Raw genomic sequence first — 20,957 nt, 5'->3', positions numbered from 1 at the left:
CTGTGTGTTATCATTACTATAAACCGCATGAATAAGACTTAATCTAATGTTTTATTCAGGGTTTCCAAGGAAAAACTGGTCCACCAGGTCCCGGAGGAGTTGTCGGGCCCCAGGTAAGAGAAATCAATGATTAAAAGAAAACCTTAAATGTAATGTTTTAATGTGACATTGTTACACCCTTACATCATGCTTATTGTTTGGAAAATGCCATTAACTTAGCTATCTGACAAAAAAGAATATAATAATTACTGTTATTTAAAGTAATGCTCAAATCGAAATTTATATAGATGGAAAGCAACCGATGTGTCTTTAATTACTAATTGTTATTATAAGAAAAAGACAACTAAATGATGATAATTGATCTTTTTTAAAACATCTGTCATTTTGGAAATAGCTCTTTGCTTTTTACTTGCATATAAGATAATCCATTAATAGTTCCTCAGCAGGGACCTTTAGTGGATTACAGCATTTTAAATAGCAACTGACTAATATAATATATAGCAACTGGTCTAAATGATTATTATTATTGTTTATTATTATTATCAATGCAACAGGCCTTGACTATCTATATTCCCCATATTGTATTGTTATGTTGAACTAAAAACAATATCAACATGTGATTGCACCGTAGGGGCCAACTGGTGAAACTGGTCCTGTTGGTGAGAGAGGCCACCCTGGACCCCCTGGCCCACCCGGTGAGCAGGGTCTTCCAGGTGCTGCTGGCAAGGAGGGAGCGAAGGTATGTGTCCAGTACACTGTGGTGAAAGGCGAGATAATTACTCTTTTATCTTGACGTATGGTTGAACTGACCCCATTGCTCCTGTTCTCTCCTATGGAAACGTATACTATACTATTTAGCGTGTGCCCTGATTGTCTTTATTTGAGTTGTGCTGGTTATACTGAAGAGAGGAAGCCAGTGGGTTTGATAGAAAGAACAACGGTACAGAAGCTGGCGGCAAATTGAATACACGCGGTTACAATTCTTGACCATGCAGATTTTGCAGATTGGGCCAGCTGCAAAAACACAGTTATATTTCTGGAAGGCATGCAGCGCTAAAAGGACTGCTGGATCGCTTAGAGATAATTGGGAGAAAGCAGAAATAAATCTGTTGCGATTAAATCACCCACAAACACACGCCAGCAAACACCAAAGTCACCATCAGAAGTCAAGAATGGGGGTTCGTTCTCGCCCTGGCTCTCTCCGGCCGGCTATTGGGTCTCCATTAGGAGCGGACGGTGGCCATTTTCTAGAAATATTGGCTGCTCCAAAACCAACCTCTGACTCCCAGGACCGCTGAGCATGACAGTGCCCAGCAGACAGTTTAATCAATTTCTTCAGAGAACTGCAGACCTTCTGCCGCCCACCAGCCCGTCTTCCTCCCCTCTCCGCCCAGGCCTGTGCGTCACATTGCAAGGGGAAACCTAGCGGAGGTCCTCTTATAGCTCTCTCTAGTGCCCACTCTTCTGTGGCTCCGTGTTTGCAGAAAAAGTCAGATACAAAAGAAAATCAAACTGAGCCGGAAGTAACGTTTTCTGTTGTCAATTTGTTCTTGTTGAGATGCGGTTTACAAAATCAGCTAGGAAGTAAACGAGTTTGCCCTGCAAAGTCACTGGCACTAACTCTAAAAAGTTACTGTAGTTTCTAAAGTAAGGGATAGCCAAAATGTTGGATATCATTTGTCACTTTGTTTTTTTTGTTGCATGCTTATTTATATTGTCTTATTTATATGCCTTGTAAGGAATAACTATACAAAAGTTACTATATTATAAATAAAAAGCTATTTTTGATTCTTAGAATGAGACAGATTGAGATCTAAAGTCATTTTCAAATATTAAAAATCCAAGCTATTAATTCAATTTCTAAAGTCTAAATCCCTTTGCTGTCAATCGGTTTCACCACAAGGCTTCAATGCTGCTAAATGCTAAAAACACTCCCTGAGAGAGGGACTCAACCAAAACGTACACTTTCATTATGTATTTTCTAAGTAAACTATGCAGTGGGCGGTTTTAAAAGTGACACAAATTCAACAGCAATTGCAGTCTAAATTCTGACTAGTAATTCATCTGCACCAGTCTTATGAAAAGACTTTAGTTAATCATACACCAGTCGACTTTACTACACAGCTACTTATGTGATTGTCATGTGGGAACCAGGCTTGCATTTTCATCTTATAGTGCTGATCGCACCTCGGTAGTTAGGTAGTCTTTTTTGCTCATTGTCTGACCCAGTTAGAGTCATTAGAAGTAGCCAGCAGAATAGATGACACCCAGATAGCCTTCTTATACCTGACAAATGCACCACTTGTTTGTCATTAATCAACTTTGAACATGTAAGTCCATGTGAAAGACTTCCTGTGGTATGTTTCAGTTTTTGTGTGGCTGGTATTTTCTTTTTCTTGCAGGAAATGTTGCCCAACTAAAACACATTGTTGCATTTCGTTTAATTAGATCCACTTAAGCAAATTTAACACAAACATGTGCGCTTGTGTGTATAGGGAGACCCGGGACCACAAGGATCCTCCGGTAAAGACGGTCCTCCCGGCCTTCGAGGTTTCCCTGGAGAAAGAGGTGTCCCTGGCGCCACGGTAGGAATCGCACCGGCACCTTTTCATCATAGCTTCCCTCAACACGTGTTTGCCAGTAGAAAGGGACAGAACATTACTACGTAACGAATGAACCAGCGTCCATCTTGAGCCATTCACTTCATTAGAGACACCGGCCCTGGAATTCGCGCTCAGCAATCAATCCGCGGCAGAGGAAATCCAAAGCGACATCTTACAAATGAAGGGGCGTGCCTCCGCGTCGCTCCGACACCACTGTCTTAACCGCCACAATACATCATGGAGCTCTATTATAGAAGCAGGGAAGGTGGCGAAAGGGATCCATCTGCACAATCCTTCCCTAATGTAACGCAACGTCTTTCATACTATATGGTGCCGGCATCTTTTGGGAGACAGCAAAGTTATTTGTTTTTCTCCGAATGCATTATTTACTTAATACATTATTAAGAGGGACTGTGCAATTAGGCTGCGGTGGGAGGGAATGGATATGCAGTGGGGGGGGGGGGGGGGGGGGGGGTTGTGCTGCCTGGAACCTCAAGGTCAGCCACACTCTGCAGGCCAGCAGCACTGCTGATTGTTTTCTGCCATTGTAATTTACTTGCACCCAGCCAGGGCCAGCTGGGACTCATTACCCAGACTGCCATGTGCTCTTTCGTGGCCCACACACACTAACAAACAAACACACACACACACACACACACACACACACACACACACAAACGTGCACGCGCGGCATACAAGACCCACACCTACAACATGTTCTACACAACCCCGCGGAGCAGCGCTCTCAGGGTGATTGCACTGGAAGCCAGAAGCCAGGGGACAGAAGACTGTCCGTCCTAAGGTTCTTTTGTCTGTTCTTTTCCTCAGGGCCCTGCAGGTCTGAAGGGTGGAGAAGGGCCCCAAGGTCCACCTGGTCCCGTTGTAAGTACACTGTTACCGAAGATTGGTTTGCTACTCTTTCATCTCTGGATTTTTTTCTGACCTTTTCATGTGTTACTGCATAGAACATATATTCCTTTTAACTACATTACGATACTATTTATTCCTTTTACTACAACGTGTAACGTTTGGTGAGCAGCATCTTCTTTGTCTGCACAGAAGTGCTGAAGCTATATTAATTCATAGTTAAATCCACCTCAGCGCGCGGGTTGATGACCTTGCTCAAGGGCACGACAACTGTGGGGAATGATAAGGGAGCGTCTTTCAGCAGGAATCCGAAGTGCTGAAGGTGAAAATGAGCCGACAGTAAATGTGGCCGCGGGAGAACATCAATGTAGTAAAATCATTCACTTGCACCATGTGTACTAAGTACATGCCTAATGCACCTACATTAATCTCATCAAGCACTCCCGGTCACGTAATCAAAGTTTTACTTATTAATTTTCCAAATTAAAGCATCGGCAAATTCCATCTTGTCCCACTGAACACAGCGATTTGTCTTTGGCGCGGTCATGTGTTCGAGGATCTGGTATTAAGATTGTTTGCATCATTGCCTCCTGGCACACTGAAACAGACTACAACAAACACACACACACACACACTTAAAACCCGGCAGTCAGGAGAGCATCCATATGGTGAGTGACAGCGTGTAGTCATCCCGGACGGTGCTCCCACACATGGCTCATCAGTCCCAACGGTTGCGTCGGGGTGCTTCGCACCAGCTGTGCGGATTCTCAGGCTGCCGCGGAGACATCGAGCTTCGACACATCACTCAGCGGCGAGGCCGGCGCGTTGGGCCCGCTGACTGTCACAATTTGCATCAGTTTACGCGCGTGAAGCGGTACGATCGCAAAATACCAGCTGCTACGAGGTAACGCGTTTCAGGATCGTCTAAATGGGCCCTCATCACTATCTTTAGACGTTTGACATACGCTGTGGAATTTGCGAACGTTAATGTTATCAATTTCAGTTTAAAGTCACGATGGATGAGTCGGGCCGCTAATTCGGCTCATCAATAAAGTGTTCTTCTCAGGAGAAACGTAGGAGTGGTTATGTAAGGTGTTGCTTGAGAAGGTTTACAATATTCTAGCTGCAGCGTGACTCTGCTACAGTAATTAGACCTGGAAAATGAATACATTTGGAACGTCCCACTCAAGACCAAACACTTTTTGACCTGTGGTCCACACACTTTACCTCAGAAAAGGTTGCATACATTTCTGAAACCATCAATGTTCTAAATATTAGATTATTAAGACATTTTGTACTTTGCTCCCCTCACGCTCTTCCGCGAGTGAGTACACAATGTATGCATGGCGGTGTTTACCAACAGCAAGGAGCTTCATGACTTATTCAGTGGTGGTGATGGAGCTTGTAAAAGAAGCGAGGGGTTATGATAGTTGGATTTAAGTTACTTATTTCCCTTTTGTGGCGGTGAAATCATAGGTCTCCACCGGCATTGAATGTTAATGTCGGGTCTCGTTACATTACCGTTCCTTTATTAACAGAATCTAAAAGCCTCCGTCAATGACAGTGATTATGGGAGTAGTATAGAATAGCAGTGCAAATGATAATGATGCATCAAAACATCTGTATTCATCAAGACTCCTTGAGTTAATTCGGTGCAGCAAAGATATAGATAGATATATCTCTCAACATCTCCACGGATTTAGGTGAACACTAATTTCCTGTATATGGCCACTGAAGTACAACAGCGTCCTCCTTCCCTCAGGAAAGCACTTTAAGGAGCTTATAGCCGCCGAGACGTCAGCTCTCCGGCAGCAGACCATGGAGCAGCACTGCTGTGTTAGAACTTCAATGCCACCTGTTACTTTGGGTTGCTTTGGCTGGTTCTCCTCGGAAAAGGGGGTTCGTGTGTGTGTCGATCCATTAGCAGTTGGACTCAGTTGGTTCTTGCTTTGTAGATGTCTTAATGGAAAAAGTTATTGTTCAGCATATTCTGATCTTCAGACTCAACACCTTGAACAAATGTTTCCTTCCTAACAAGAAAAATGGCTTCATCTCCTTTTTCACTCCCACAGGGTTCTCCTGGTGAAAGAGGTCATGCTGGCTCAGCGGGTCCAATAGGTCTATCTGGTAGACCTGGTCCTCAGGGGCCCCCAGGTCCTGCTGGAGAGAAGGGAGCACCTGTAAGTATTTATGTCTTTGCTGCAGTTGCCGAAACAATTTTTTTTTCTTTCTTCTTCTTTATTATTTTACTTTCTTTGACTTTTTGCTGGTTTTAGTTTATTAAATATAATCTAAACAAATGTCTTGGATCTTCTAGGGTGAAAAAGGACCTCAGGGTCCTGCCGGCCGCGATGGTGTCCAGGGTCCTGTTGGTCTACCCGGTCCTGCTGGACCCCAGGGTCCACCTGGAGAGGATGGTGACAAGGTCAGTCACTCAGCCATCTCATCGCGTTGGCCCAGTTACAGCTCTTTTTTCCATTCCCAAACTGGGATGGATGTTTTGGGACTAAACCAGAAGGCAAATCAATCTTCATCCCCATGTTCATACTCAGGCCATCTGCATGGGAAATATGTTCCTCTTTCCATCACAAATGCGCCAGCAAACGCATTTGGAGGAGATGTAAAAAAGGGGAAAACGGTTGCTGGTTCTACTTCTTGCAATCATTGTGCTCCTCGAGGTCACCATAGGGCATTCTATTGAGCAGCCAAACAGATACCTCTGCAGAGGAGATAGAAGGCGGTTAAAAAAACCTCACATGGGCATTTTTGAAATGCAGATAAGGGTGGTTTGTTTTTAATTTTTGGTGAAGCTTGTCAATGGTCTTCTCATATATGGTTCATATTGAGAGAAGAAGTGAAGCTAAGCTGAGACATATTTGATGTGTGTGCTTTCCTCTGTCCCAGGGAGAGGTTGGAGAGCCTGGTCAGAAAGGAAGCAAAGCCGACAAGGGAGAACAGGTACACCATGGCAATCAACGTCCATTCCTTTCTCGAATACATCAATTCCTCACAATTATGATTTAGAAGTTGGTGATTTTTCTAAATGATTTTGTTTCTACACTTAACAAGGCAGCACTTTCACATGTGTGTTCCTTTTTTGTTTCTTGATCAGGGTCCTCCGGGCCCTGCTGGTCTCCAAGGTCCCATAGGTGCCCCTGGTCCTGCTGTGAGTACAATTGTCGGCTCCACATGAGCTGCTGCTTATGTCCTTGCAGCCTCTATAGTATTTTGGGAAGACTGCTGAGCCTTGAATTTGGCACTTCTACAGTATGTTTCATATTAATGCGCATGTATCTTCTCCGCGTGGACATAAAATAATTGTTCAAATGTGTCTGCGTTTTCTCAGGGAGCTGATGGAGAGCCTGGTCCCAGAGGACAGCAGGGTATGTTTGGACAGAAGGGAGATGAAGGCTCCAGAGGTTTCCCTGGACCTCCCGGTCCCATCGGTCTGCAGGTCAGTACCATTCACCTCATACGCCATCTAGAACAACTCGCAGTATTGAAAGTCTGTATCATGTGCTGCATGCTGTGAGTCACAATGAAGTTCATTTATTTTACCATAGTGCTATGTAGTTGCTGTTATTTGTGTGAAATTTAAGGGTACACTGAGGCCTGAAATCATAATTTGAGATGATTGAGGATATTGGGTTGAGATACACAATATGAACAAAGGCTGCAGTGTTTAAAATAAAGAACCTGTGCGAAATGAATGTGCGCAAAGAAAAAAAATGATGAATAGATATGGATAGAATAGTTGTCTTACAAAGCTTTTAGTGCCACATTCAGTTCTAAAGACTTATTCTACAATTTATAGTGTAATATAAGTAATGGGTCATAAATATAGGATCCACTAACTACAGTTTGGTAATGCTTCTTTTTTGTGCTGGTGTTTCATTGTAGAATGCGCGTCAGTGACATGAAACAAGACATTATTGGACAATTTTAATGGCCATTTAAGCTTTATATTTGCCATACTGCCATCGTAGCTCTGCTGTGTGCTGATAGTATTTCTCTTCTGTAGTCTTGCAGCCTGTAACTTTGGTCCTATGGGTCATAGGACGTGACGGCGTTTTGTTTTTCTTGAGTGATTGTTTCAATTATTTTTCTAAAGACATAAAAGAGCTTTCATTCATTCATTCATCTCATTCAATGAACTGCTTGGCAATACCATACCGTCCAATAATTGCCTGTTACAAGGGAAGGAAGAGCTGATTAAGCATGAATACAGGATGGGAAAAAAAGAACAGAGGACTGCAACAAACAGAATACGTACAATAATAACGGAATAACCACCTACAAGAGGGTGAACAATATGTGTTTTTATTTACTCACCGCCTTTAGTAGCCGTATCAGCTTCTAGTGATGACATCAAAGGATGCCATTCCAAACTGGGTGGAAACACAACACAGTGTGACATCCAATTCACCTCACGTGACAGCGCCAACAAAGGAGGACTCCCCTTCCCTTCATTCCACGGCAATATCCATTCTCCATCTCCACTAGAAAAAGGCTTTATGATCTCTGAGGCATTCTGCTGTTCAGCTATGCAGCATGTTATGGTGTGCATAGGCGCCTGGTTCTGTAGAACCACCCATCCAAGGACAGACCGAAACTATGGAAGATAGTATTAGTGTAAACAACAAATACCGTAAAACATATGAACCAATCCAAACGACAACCAGGCTAATTATGTTTTGTATCACAGCGATAGAAACTAAATGAGATAAGACCTTCCCATCCGTAATAACTCATTTCTTTAGTGATTCCATGCTTGATTTCATGAGAGTTTACAGCAGAGATAGGGGTCATTATCTTGATGAAAATACATAGACTACTACTCATCGTTCCAAGGTACTATCCTATCTCCGCCGGGTTGCATTCAATGGACTTTTAATTGGTAGTAATTCACTTTCCATCGCCATTCCATTAATTGTGTGGACTGACCTGCTCGATAGTCAGTTCCTCATTGAGCGTATTTACCATGCTGCATAATTAGAAGCCCCACTAATGATCTCAGACTAGAGGAGACCTTTACACAGATGAGATTTCACAGCATGGGAAGGAATCAGCATGCAGCTACAAACACTTTTTAGGACCCGCGGAAAATACTTGCGAGCAAAGAACTACACACACACACGCTTAGTTCTAGCGCAATGCGCACACACACAAAGAGTCTATGTTTTAAGCACATTTGGAGGAAGGAATTATTTTAATCCTCTCTCGCAACCCTACGTGTCACACTGATGGCAATTTGAATCTGAATCGAGAACAAATACACACACACATGTACTTACAGAAGGCGAAGCAGGTACGGCAATTTAATCACAGCAATTACCGGCAGAAATGTCAGGGAGCAAACGCACATATGAGGTCTCGACCTTACTGCTCATTTGCCATGCATGAGTGAGCTGGATATCCGCCTACGCCTTTGAGTTCAGAAGAAGCCGTTACTGACTACAAAAAGGGAAAGCAAACAGCAGAGGGGTCTTGTCTTACATGTTAGTGGGTAATCATTTATTAATCTGCCCTTCGCAGATAGGAGTGTGCATAAGGAAACTTAAACAGAAAAGCATGCTACCTTAAAAAAACTACTTTGCCTTCCATGTCTCGCACCTCATTCAAGGAGCACTTTCCCAAAAATGTGAATGTTATCTATGGACAAGAATTCAAATGACTACATTTTGTTTGATTATTAATTCATTTTGGGTACAAGACATTGATTGTTTTTTCATGGTATGATCTGATTCGGGTGGAGTCCTGCACAGCTTATTCATTGAATATGCAATTTAACAGAGTAGGACTAGAATGCACTTAAAGCATGGATTCAAGCAATTCATTTATGCATGTTGTTCCCAACAGATATATTTAATATTTCGGTGCATCCCTACATGTGTCGCAGTAGTCAAATCAAATTGAAAAAAATTAAATATCGTGCAGAAACATTTGTTTCAATCACGTAAATTGAGAATAACATCGAAATGTATTCATCACCTTCTGCTTTTAACGTAATTATTTTCTTTTCTGAAAATATAATTATGTATTCCTTTTTGTTTTCCTCAGGGGCTTCCTGGACCCCCTGGCGAGAAGGGAGAGAACGGTGACGTGGGCCCCATGGTAAGATCCTCGTCTGTTTCCTGTAAGCACTCTTATAATAGTTTAGTGCCCTTTAACAACACTGTGTTTCTTTTGTGAAGGGCCCTCCTGGTCCTCCTGGTCCCAGAGGTCCTCAGGGTCCTAGCGGAGCTGATGTACGTATGGGTAGTGGATTAGCAATGTGTTTGCATGAATGTTATCACCTGCGTGCACTGAAAATGACTTGGTCGATGTCAAATAAACTCAGCTTCATCTCTAGTGACATCGTCTCATCGCTCTTGCATTGCCTGAACATCATCGGGTGTCTTCTCCTAAGGGGACGGATGTTGACTCAACTCTTTCTTTATTCCTCGCTACAGGGTCCACAAGGCCCTCCAGGTGGTGTGGGCCCCATGGGATCTGTGGGGGAGAAGGTACGAGTCTGTCTGTCTAACGCCATTTTGCGTATTAAGTGAGAAATTGCTGGTCTTGCCCACCACGGACCATCCAGCTGCCCCCTTTTGTTACCACATGCCGTCCCTTCGTCTCCTATGCCAAGGCTTTTTGTCCGACTTAGTGCCTTGCCACTATTAATGTCTACTTTACAAGGCTTCCAACAAGATTTGTGCCTTTTACGGCCATTTGGCTCGGCAGTTAAATGATTCTGGAGTATGAAGAATGAAGGGCCACAGACCCCTTTAAGGGGGTCACTTGTTAAACAGCAGCTTTGAACCCCCTTGTTTCTACTGGAGTTATTGGCTTGTGTCAATAGCATCATGAAGTGTTAGTGTGTAAGACTTGTTTTGTAGGCTTTGCAAATGCTGCATCTGCATTCATAAGCAAGGTTTATCATCCGGACACTTGACATTTGTCCAACCGCAGGGTGAACAAGGTGAGGCCGGAAACCCAGGACCACCCGGAGAGGCTGGAACCGGGGTAAGTGAGCTCTGATTGACTTATTGCTGTGTTCCAGGATTGTGTAATGTTTGTATATCCTTATGTATGTACGTGCCACCAGGTGTGTGTGTTGCATTTTATTAGATTTGTTAGATGTTTTAGATTAACAGTCGTTAGCGTAAAACCAATCCTTTGCAGGAATAGTATGAAAACATTTTGAATAGAAGCTCTATATGTAAGGTAAGCGACACTATGAGGAACATCAGGAACATATATGTGAAGGTTATCACCCTGAGAGCAGTTCAGGCACTACGGTGCAAGGTTTTTTTTTGCTTTAGTGTGACACTTTGTATTCATCACACTCAAACTAATCACTCCTTACATTGAGGGAGGTCGTTCATCTCTGCGTGGCTCTTCTGCTTCGCACCCCACGTGCACGTGTTCGGCCAATTTGAGTCCCTTGCAGGACTCTTAAGACGTAATTACCAGGAGGATACGGCATGGTGCTTCTGTCCTAAAGAGCAATCATTGCAGCCACCATGAAGCAAGTGGGCATCAACACACTAGACACCCATTTTGCTGAGTACAGCTTTTAGCTGTGATTCACCCTGTTTTTATGGCTACAAAAGGTGCAGAAGTGAAGGACTCTGAAACTTTTATAAATCCCCTTCAGAACATTACATTTGGATTGTTCTGTTGTAGTGCAGTGTTTGCATAGTGAATGTCCAATATTACACAAGGAGATTACTAAATGTTTCTTGCAAATGTACCATATTCGTGTGCTTTTCCGGGTTATTGCCAGAGAGAGAGAGAGAGATCTACCACCATTTGATTAGCTTTTTTCAACATCTACCAAACAGCCGTCATTGATGGCTCTATTAGCTCTGCTGACTCGTTTATCATTATCGAGGTACAGCAGCAGATTGAAAAGATGGCCCATCTCCAGTGGGAGTGGCAGAGGAGCGTGATTACAAGCATTCATAATGTCCCCTGCTATTTCCCATCAAACCGCTGGTGTCATTGACATTTCCAAAGTCACTGTGCAGCTGAAGACCCTCATCATAAGCACATCTGAAGCCAATGGCTTTCAGTTATTCTGGTTTCACATTTAGCACTGATGGTATTGGGACAACACTATCTCAGCTATAACCAATACATCGCAGACATTTTTTTTTAATTTTAGTTACTATTAACCAAAATGAATAGAATAGAAATAGAAATATGAAATGTTCAACGTGATAGCTGCAAAACATTTTATATTTTAATTCAGCTCGAAGCTGACTTTAGCATTAATTTGATAACGTTCACAATGCTAGACAACATAAGACAAACACACATGTAGCATAGTTAAATCCACGTGCATAAATAAAAATACTAAAAGTGTTAAGATGTGGATGTTACCGTACTTTGACATTTTTCTTTGTTTGTGCAGTAAAAACATCAGATTAACATCTTAAACAGTAATTAAATTATTGCTTTAGCCAAATATTTAAAAACGACATCTTGTGTTTGTCATCTTGTAAGGAGATTCTAGAGTTGAACAGAACAAGTCAAAGTTAAAATAAGGCCAGAAAAGGGGAACATACAGGATATCCTCTTATTCAACTCGTCCCCTTTACACAGAATCTCATTTCAGACCATCCGCCTCGTTCCTTGACGCATCGAAGCAAAGGAGCTTTATAATATAAGAAAAAGAGTGGGCAGGCACATTAACAACATCATATCTAAGAGCTCATGATGCTGGAAAAAAAAAAACCTTGGTCTCATTTCACATCTGCACTGCGGACCAGCCGGAGTTGTTGTTGTCGCTCTTTGTTCCACACACGGAGATCGATTCTTGGTAAAATTGCTCCCAGCAGGATTTGTCCGCACGTCAATTTTGATCCCCCCCCCCCGTTAGGCTTCCTTGAAGACTGCCTTTTGCTGCACCCTGTGGTACGGTACTGATATAATGCATGCCCCCAACCCCCCGTCACTGTAGGGACCCAAAGGCGAGAGGGGAGAGAAAGGAGAGGCTGGTCCCCCTGGAGCCGCTGGACCTGCGGGTGCCAAAGGACCACCTGGAGATGACGGTCCAAAGGGAAACCCTGTAAGTCTTCCAAGAGGATCTCCAAATGTTTTCTGTCACTTCTAACAGGCTGCAGTGTACCGCTTTAAACAAAAGGCGATTTTATTTTACCACATATTCAAGAACTTACAAGCCTTTTTATTGATGGGATGATATTTCATACCTGCGTAGTGATGGCATGCAGAGACACTTTTTTGCATGAAATTGCTTTCAACAGTCGTTACCGGCTACGCCAGGACTAAACCACTGTCAAATTCCTAAACATGTCCTTAATACCTGTATCTTGTTTCTTTTGCTACACTGATGCACTTTCATATGTCTCCATTACAGGGACCTGTTGGATTCCCTGGAGACCCTGGTCCTCCTGGAGAGCCAGGCGTTGCTGTGAGTATTAAATCCTGAAGCAATAATCACCCCATCTCCGCCCGTATGCAGTAAATGATTTAGTTTTTTGTATTGTGAATCATCCACAAATGAAACAGTATAATGGATTAAGTATAGGATAAATATTTCAAGCGACAGACATTATCCAACCAGCACATCTCTCTCTTACAGGGCACTGATGGAGAATCAGGAGAGAAAGGAGAGGATGGTGAGGCCGGTCAGGCGGTAAGTTGTTGTATTTTCATTATTTAGACAGAACAAACGACTGCATGAGTATATATTATGGACTATATGCACATCACTGGAAGGACATTTTACAAACCTCTTATGAAATCACACTTTCCTAGTAATCAGCTGCTTCCCACAAATGAGTTTGATTGCATGTTATTTCTGTTCAATTTATATTATATCAAAATGTTGTATGCAATTAAAGATGTAATTGTATCTTGTCAGAATTTTACACTGCAGCATAAATCATTATATTCACCACATACTCTTGGCTGCAGGATCAATCAACATATCTGCTCTGCAGATTCATTAAGTTTGATTAGAAATAAAAGCCAAACCATGATGTTCTAGAATAATGATCTGTGAGCACAATTAATCACACCTCTTATTAACATTCATAAATGTAAATGAGCCTTTGCTATTGCCAAAGAAAAACACAGAAATATTTTTCTTAACTCCAGTAATGTGGCACGTTTTAGTTTTGAATGAATGATGATTCATGATTGCAACGCTGAAACGCTCAGGTGGGAAATTGTACTCGGAAGGTATATCAAACTATGTTTAACTTTATATTGTGGCTCGGTGTTATTTTAATGGCGTACATTTCCATCCACCTGGGCACTCAACCTATAAACAAGCTCAGTTGGTGGCTTCACTTTTAGGTTCTGTCAAATATTTACCAATGCAAAGGATACAACACCAGGTTGATTACTCGCAATTGACTTAGAGAGAATTGAAAGAGACTGAATCACAGTACGCGTTGTTTCAGGCAGGGACTCATCCAACTTAGTTTTAACTCCTCTGGACTCTCTCTGTGTGTTATTGTCTTTCTGGCAGACATAACAAGAGATTCACCGAAGCATTTTGCTCTCTCATCTAAATTCTTACCAGCACCGACTCACTTATTAGCCCAACAACAACTTGTTGCATCATCTATAATGGCATCATGCGTCTCCTCTCTGCTTGCTTGTTTCAGGGACCCCCAGGTCCATCAGGAGAAGCTGGCCCACCTGGACCACCTGGCAAGAGAGTAAGTCTGCAGGATTTCATTAAACATCCTGAGATGGGCCATTTGGATGGTTTTTATCGTTGCCATTTCATCATTACACGAGTGAGCTGTCTGGACATGAAAGCTCTTGCTGACCAAAGCTTTTCTTAGTGTTAAAAGCAGGACCCCAAAAGCCATTGTGAAATATCTAAGGCCTTTTTCTGAAAAGAAAGAAGGGAGTGTGCATCTGTTAGCTTTGTTCTCTTGGTCTCATGGCCAACAGATCCAGCCCTGCTTGGCAACAACTCCTCCTCAACAACTCCATTCTGGCAGTCAAGCTGCAGAAATTCATTTTCATTAAAAGGAGAGTGGGGAAAACAAAGTGGGAGATTTAAGAGGTTAAGCCGTTGTGCTGTCTGCAAAGAAATCTCCCTCAAAGCCCATTCAGAATGGAATGACAGGACGGGAGAATCGTGAATCTTTTTTGTTTTTCCCCCAGCAAGAAATTGAAAAGGTTTACCTAGAAATAGCAGGAGCAAGGATGGATGAATTCAAAACTCATCGGCGGCAGTGGGAAGAAAGCGAGAGAGATGTGGCCAATCTGACACATTATTGATCCATGGCCGCTTGACTGACAGTCCGAGTAAAACAAAGGCACAACATGGACGTGGTGAAGTGCGTTAAGAAGTCGTGACGTTTCTGAAATGGAGCCCTTTAGTTACAATTGCCATGCGACAATCATCACTGGGCCGTTTTGTAAAACTTAGGATTCTACTTGACGGGGTTACAAATGCAATCACAAAATAGCTCAAAAGCTCAAAGGAAGAAGTTAATGAGCGAGTGACTTTGGACACAGCAGTGAGCTATGATTTCCCCCTCTATCCAGTATCCTACAGTAGGAGGTGGAGATAGCCGGGTGAAATATCAAAGCCAGTAAGCTACTCTTTGAATGCACACATCTGGTGTGGGACATTAACATATTTCCAATATAATGTCCACATGAAAATGTAGCAGCCGTTCTCCTGAATTTGAAAGAAAAGTCATAATCTCAAGTGACTGGGTGCCTTTCAAAGAACGACATGTCATGCATTTTTAAACCAGGGTTGATTGCTTTTCTAATATGCCCAATGAATTTTACATCGTCAGTATTTAGCATGGTATCAGCTTCACTGCTGAACCAAATGGCCTAGGGATTATGGTAAGGAAAAGGACTGTTTTATCACTCATAGTTATTTAATCGCTGGGAGAAATAAAAAGGACCCAAGATGATCCCGGCTGCTTCCAGACAGGCTGCTGCCTTGAATACATAATTCCACAGCAAGTTGTTTAGGATATGTTGGCCCATGGTGCAGAAAATTGCAACAATCCTTAAATCTCTCCAGCACTGCCTCTGATTCTGAACAAGTCCACTCAGCATAGCAGCAACTTCTAGATAATAATCTCCCTAGCTCGGGATATATATCTAACTTTGCTTCTAAAAAATAAATATCTAAAAGCTATCAACCTCATCTTGCTTTTCTTAATTGTTTACCTTTTACCAGTTGTAAGAAACTGATAACAATTTTCTGCAGTTAGGTACAGCGATGAAGTGTGTCTCAAGCATCTGATGCTGCAGAGGAAGGTGCCGTGGCAACCAGAACACAGCTAACACACCTACACACTGACTCTAGCTCCTGTGTGTTTTGCCACTATTGAAATGTCTCTTTCTGCTGATCAAGAACCCGGCTCTCCCCCACCGGTGAGAGGTACACATCCGTGGAAGATGAAAGCATCAAGCACAGGGGGGCGAGCTCGCATCTTAGCATCTCAGTCAATAGCACTCAGGCTTCCATCGGCGAAGATGAGAATGGAATTTGGATGGAGAGTGGTTTCGAACAAGGACGACTGGAGATGGAGTTGAAAGAAATGCTCAGTCAGACAAAGACAACCTGCCAGCCCTCGGTGTATTTGATGAAAGGCTGTGCTTTGTGAGTGTGTCATCCCGCAGAGAAAACACCTCATGTTGCACTGTGGGATCGTATGTTTTTGGTGACGGACAAGAACAAGTCTCTCAAAGAGATCTTGTTCACTGAAGCAGTGCACACATTCAAGAGCTTCAGATTATCAAACCTTCTGAAGACAGCCTGCAACAAGTACTTACCCGGCAAGACAAAAATGTTGAATATGAAATTCAATTCATCAAATTAAACTGAAACGCTAAGAGGCACTTAAGATATTTTTTTGTACAGTTCCACTTTAATTTGACGGCGGACAGTGAAAACATTTGGGAGAAAGAGAGGTACACGGCAACCGGGCCGGGATCAAACCGAGGACGTTGGGGTTACGTAGCGTGCCCTCCAACCACGCGGGTACCACTGCGCTTTAATAGTGCGCAGGATGCTGTTGTTGTACTGTTGTTGTGCGTGTTGATGCTGTTTTGAAAACTCTAAAGCAGTGTCCTTCCACCCTCCTCAGGGACCTCCGGGCACCGCCGGGTCAGAGGGCAGGCAAGGAGAGAAGGGCGCTAAGGTAACCAAATCAATCGTCTCACCCTACCCAGATTGTCTCCGATGGTCCCATTCTAATTAAAAGCATTAAAACTAGGTTATTGGATTAATGGAAATGTATGAATCAAGAGGCTGTGCTTCATTTCAAAAATGATAAAAAACAGTCCAGCTCCAAAATATTCAGTCGTCGTGCTTTTCTCTTTTTAGTCTCAATCAAACCCGAATTAAGATTCTCTTTGTTAGCCCGTGTTTGACAGCAATCTCCTTGTTTCATCAGTGTCTGAATCTATATTTACGATCTGCTGCTTTGTGCATGGGCAGAATCAGTCACCCCCAGCATGTGCATGCTGAATGTAAATGGCATAGCTCTCATTTCAGCTCATATAGGAAAACTCTACTACTAGGATATGTTTGTTTTATTAACTTTGCTTTATCTATTGCAGTTTTTTACATTTGCATTGAAAGATGACCTTAGTAAATCTGAATCTTGAAATTCCCCCAAAACAAGATTACCGCTGTGGTCGTAATAATTATAGTAATCTAGTTCTGACCACTTTGCATCGGAAACTTTATATTTCATTTTCAAAAACTTTATACAGTCTCTGCATATGGACGCCCTTCCGACAGGGCGAGTAGCCATACTCATTTTATCAAGAACATAAAATGAAAAGATCGTGGGATAGGCCGTATAATGCGCCCGTTCTGAGCCTCATTCGGAGGAACAGGAGCATTTCTTCTCATTTGATAACTCCGATTCTTGTTTACTTGTAACCCTTTACCTGTCACCCCGGCTAAAATAATCTTTCCTAATAAAGATTACACCTAAATTGTGTAATATCTATCATGCTTTCGTAACATTTGCATACAGGGCGAGGCTGGTGCCGAGGGTCCAGCGGGTAAAACCGGACCGGTAGGACCCCAGGGGCCTTCAGGAAAGCCCGGTCCAGAGGGTCTGCGTGGAATCCCTGGTCCTGTCGTAAGTCTGAACTACAACGACGATCTTTCCTTGTGATACACGGCATAAGCACGCAGCTTCACTCTCAAACACAGACACGCATCCACAGTGTAACACACATAAAAAGCCACGATGATAGACTTCATCGGATAATCAATACACCCATTTGGCTTATACATTAGTTTTGCTTGTTTATACCAGTGCTCTTTTCCCCCCCGGTTTGGGCTATTAATCATCAGGCTGAGCACAGCAAATCAATGGCAGGCCAGAGAAAATACAGGAGGCCATAACGCTCACTGCAACTGAATGCCTTTTTACAGGGTGAACAAGGACTGCCCGGCTCCCCAGGACAAGATGGCCCACCTGGTCCCATGGTTAGTATGTGTAATATCACTCTCCCTCTCTTTCAAATGCCTTCTTCCAGCTGGAGTCGGAGGACTTAATTCAGGTTAAAGAAAGGAAACAATACTGCCTGGAAGTACTCTCTGTAATAAATGAAGAGTTTTCCCTCTTTACAATTTACGACATCCTTCTTCTTTTTTTGTCCTTTTCATGTTTCTCTTACATTATTCTGATCAGGCAAATGTAGTCTAATTTGGATTTGTAACTTCTGCGTTGTTTAGGGTCCTCCTGGTCTTCCCGGACTGAAAGGCGACCCTGGGTCTAAAGGTGAAAAGGTGAGCGTCGCCTCTCTCCTTGTGTCCCGCTGCGAGCTCTTTCATTTCCTGGTTTCCAAATAGGCTGCAAGAGAAACATCAAAGCAGTGAAAGGAACCTTGGGATCGCAATCCAGGTTCAGACTCCAGTCAAGGCTTCCCATCACGAGCAAAATGCTCCCCCCGGTCGAATCGAACAAACGTCTTTTAGAATTACAAAACAGCGTTTGTGATAGCACACGCGTCATCATTTAGGAAACAAAATGAGATTTTGACGTAGCTTGCTGTAAGGGAAAAGCTCAACAGGGTTGAATAAACGTGATGCATCACTCTAATCTACCTAATCCTGCTCTTTTCTTTGCTGCCACTGTCAAATCTGCTGGTGAAATATAACTGCAAAGTATACTCAGACAGCACGCATTACTCCGTCTAAATTTCCTCCCACGCGATGGCTTGAGAGGGAGCAGTTTAAAAGGCACTGCGTTTTTAAAGCAGTCACATCGTTGGCGTGGGTAAGAGAGCTGGCCTATTTCAAAGTCATCATTTGTTTGCTGTGAATTGACTAGACATTTCAATTACAAAACCTGTTCATTCATATTGTAAGGAAAGATCTCTCTTCACAGCCTCTCAGGTACATTTGGAGCTTTTGGGGAAGAAAAGCAATTTGAGTTTTTCCCACGTCAGACATGTCGGCCGTAGCTTTGAAGCTTGAGTAAGCAAAGGGACGTTGCTGTTGTCTTTAACTGTCTTTGTCCTACAGGGTCACCCAGGGTTGATGGGCCTGGTAGGACCTTCTGGTGAGCAAGGAGAGAAGGGAGACAGAGGTTTGCCCGGGCCCCAAGGCTCTCCCGGTGGCAAAGGCGACGGTGTAAGTAATTGATACGCCCTATTGGCACGTTGATCTTTTTGCCCTCCTGCCCTTCCACTGTTGCACAAGGTCTTGCCACAGTCAGTCTGCTGTAGAGTGAAACTCTCCGAAACAGGCAACGCAGTGCAGAGCTCACCCGCACAACAATGCACATCTCTCCACTCACCATCTCCACAAAAACCCAACACTCAGGCTGCCTTAGCTTCTGATGGATTGTTCGTTTGTAAAGCTCAAAGCGTATAAAGCACCGTCAACACCGATTTTCGTTTGAAAATTCGGCGTTTTTGATGCCTGCTGTGAAAAACTATGTACAGAGTTTCCTTTTCATGGATATTTTTCTCCAAAACTGAGCCCTGCACCAAAACAGAAATCCGTCCAATCAGGAAGTTGAAGCTCGGTCTCGATAAAGGACCATTCGGAAATAAACATTGCAGAACAACTGACTGCGCGGTTCTGTACGGCCCTGGCCTACTGATTTAAGATGACGGGTTAGATTAAGGATCTGGACATTAGGCCTAATAAAATTGTAATTTCCCCTTTTGTCAGAGCACAAGGGCTTCAAAATAGTTTTCACTCGGTTTATCATTTCTATTCTAAGGACTGAAAAAAGGTCTCGTATTGTTCGCCTTGGTTTGGCCTTTTCTTCATTACCAAATGAAGACATCTATCCGACAGCTCGTTATGCATCTGTGCAGCTGATAAACTATGAATACGTATCGCTGGTCCTTTGCCAGTATAATTTAGCTGTTTCCTTTCTCTCAGTATTCAAGTGCCACAATACTACTTTTTCCTCTTTCTCTCTCTCTCTCTATATCTCTATATGTATATGACCTGTACATTCCTCTCTTCTTTTCACAGGGTATCAGTGGATCCTCTGGCCCTCTCGGTCCCCCAGGACCCCCTGGTCTGCCTGTAAGTCTCACTGATTCAGACGTTCATTCAGATTCGACTTTGATGACAATCCTGATGATAATGACTCACTATGTCCCATCTCATACAGGGTCCTCAAGGTCCCAAAGGGTCCAAGGGTTCAAATGTGAGTACTATCAGGTGTTTTCGAATGCATTTTCAGACCGTATGCTGGATTTATCTGAGATGGCATGTTTCGATGCATTTTTCTTCCAGGGGCCTGCTGGTACAAAAGGAGACACTGGTTCAATTGGTCCTCCTGGTCCTCCCGTGAGTATCAAAGACCACTGCTGTTGGCGCCCAACTGTCACAGTACTGTAGCATTGCAGAACATCTGAGGTCAGTCTTTTGGTAAGAAATCTCTAAAAAAAACGTTTCCCACCACACCCTGCAGGGCCCACCGGGCGAAGTCATCCAGCCCCTGCCCATCCAGTCACCCAAGAAGACCAAGCGCTCCAGTGACATGCAGGCCGACGCGGCGGTCATGGACTACGGCGAGGGCATGGAGGACATCTTCGGCTCGCTCAACAACCTCAAACAGGACATTGAACGCATGAAGTACCCCATGGGCACACAAAACAACCCTGCCAGGACATGCAAAGATCTGCAGCTCTGCCACCCTGAGTTCCCTGATGGTAAGCTCAATCCAAGCTGAGTAACCCTAACCCTAGACGTAAAAGCAAAGAGGCGCTGAAAGACAATTTAATGGACGGAACATTTCCCTTTTGTCAGTGTAATTATAACCTTTTGTAATTAAGACATTCTCTCTATTTTTCTCAAAGTTTGTTGAGGTTAAAAAAAATGATACTTGTGACAAACTTCTGAAGAAAACAATAATTGAGAACACGGCTAAGGGAAGATTGGACTCATCAGTGTAAAAACACATTTTTTCCTTTGGTGTGTTTTGGTTCATCTATTTTGGTAGATATGTGGCTACTTAAAATGACCTCAGTAGTATAAAACTGGATTCGTGAGGC

General features: G+C 43.1%; 1 protein-coding gene across 2 annotated transcripts in view; it reads left to right on the top strand.

Moving 5' to 3' along the window:
• The window catches only part of col11a1a (collagen, type XI, alpha 1a), a 63,999-nt gene that overhangs the window by 38,910 nt on the left and 4,132 nt on the right, over nt 1-20,957 (top strand). For both annotated transcript variants that reach the window (XM_037456531.2, XM_062559304.1), the window contains 26 exons: nt 60-113; nt 632-739; nt 2,496-2,585; nt 3,432-3,485; nt 5,543-5,650; nt 5,788-5,895; nt 6,375-6,428; nt 6,583-6,636; nt 6,817-6,924; nt 9,531-9,584; nt 9,665-9,718; nt 9,923-9,976; nt 10,425-10,478; nt 12,421-12,528; nt 12,838-12,891; nt 13,063-13,116; nt 14,096-14,149; nt 16,562-16,615; nt 17,462-17,569; nt 17,869-17,922; nt 18,172-18,225; nt 18,964-19,071; nt 19,930-19,983; nt 20,072-20,107; nt 20,197-20,250; nt 20,375-20,615. In XM_037456531.2, the coding sequence (XP_037312428.1) occupies nt 60-113; nt 632-739; nt 2,496-2,585; nt 3,432-3,485; nt 5,543-5,650; nt 5,788-5,895; nt 6,375-6,428; nt 6,583-6,636; nt 6,817-6,924; nt 9,531-9,584; nt 9,665-9,718; nt 9,923-9,976; nt 10,425-10,478; nt 12,421-12,528; nt 12,838-12,891; nt 13,063-13,116; nt 14,096-14,149; nt 16,562-16,615; nt 17,462-17,569; nt 17,869-17,922; nt 18,172-18,225; nt 18,964-19,071; nt 19,930-19,983; nt 20,072-20,107; nt 20,197-20,250; nt 20,375-20,615 (1,987 nt within the window). The remainder of the gene's footprint in view (nt 1-59; nt 114-631; nt 740-2,495; nt 2,586-3,431; nt 3,486-5,542; nt 5,651-5,787; nt 5,896-6,374; nt 6,429-6,582; nt 6,637-6,816; nt 6,925-9,530; nt 9,585-9,664; nt 9,719-9,922; nt 9,977-10,424; nt 10,479-12,420; nt 12,529-12,837; nt 12,892-13,062; nt 13,117-14,095; nt 14,150-16,561; nt 16,616-17,461; nt 17,570-17,868; nt 17,923-18,171; nt 18,226-18,963; nt 19,072-19,929; nt 19,984-20,071; nt 20,108-20,196; nt 20,251-20,374; nt 20,616-20,957) is intronic.

This window comes from Pungitius pungitius, chromosome 19, assembly GCF_949316345.1.
Source record: "Pungitius pungitius chromosome 19, fPunPun2.1, whole genome shotgun sequence".
NCBI lineage: Eukaryota > Metazoa > Chordata > Actinopteri > Perciformes > Gasterosteidae > Pungitius > Pungitius pungitius.
Note: the sequence above shows the minus strand (reverse complement) of the source record. Positions and strands in the feature narration are given on the sequence as shown.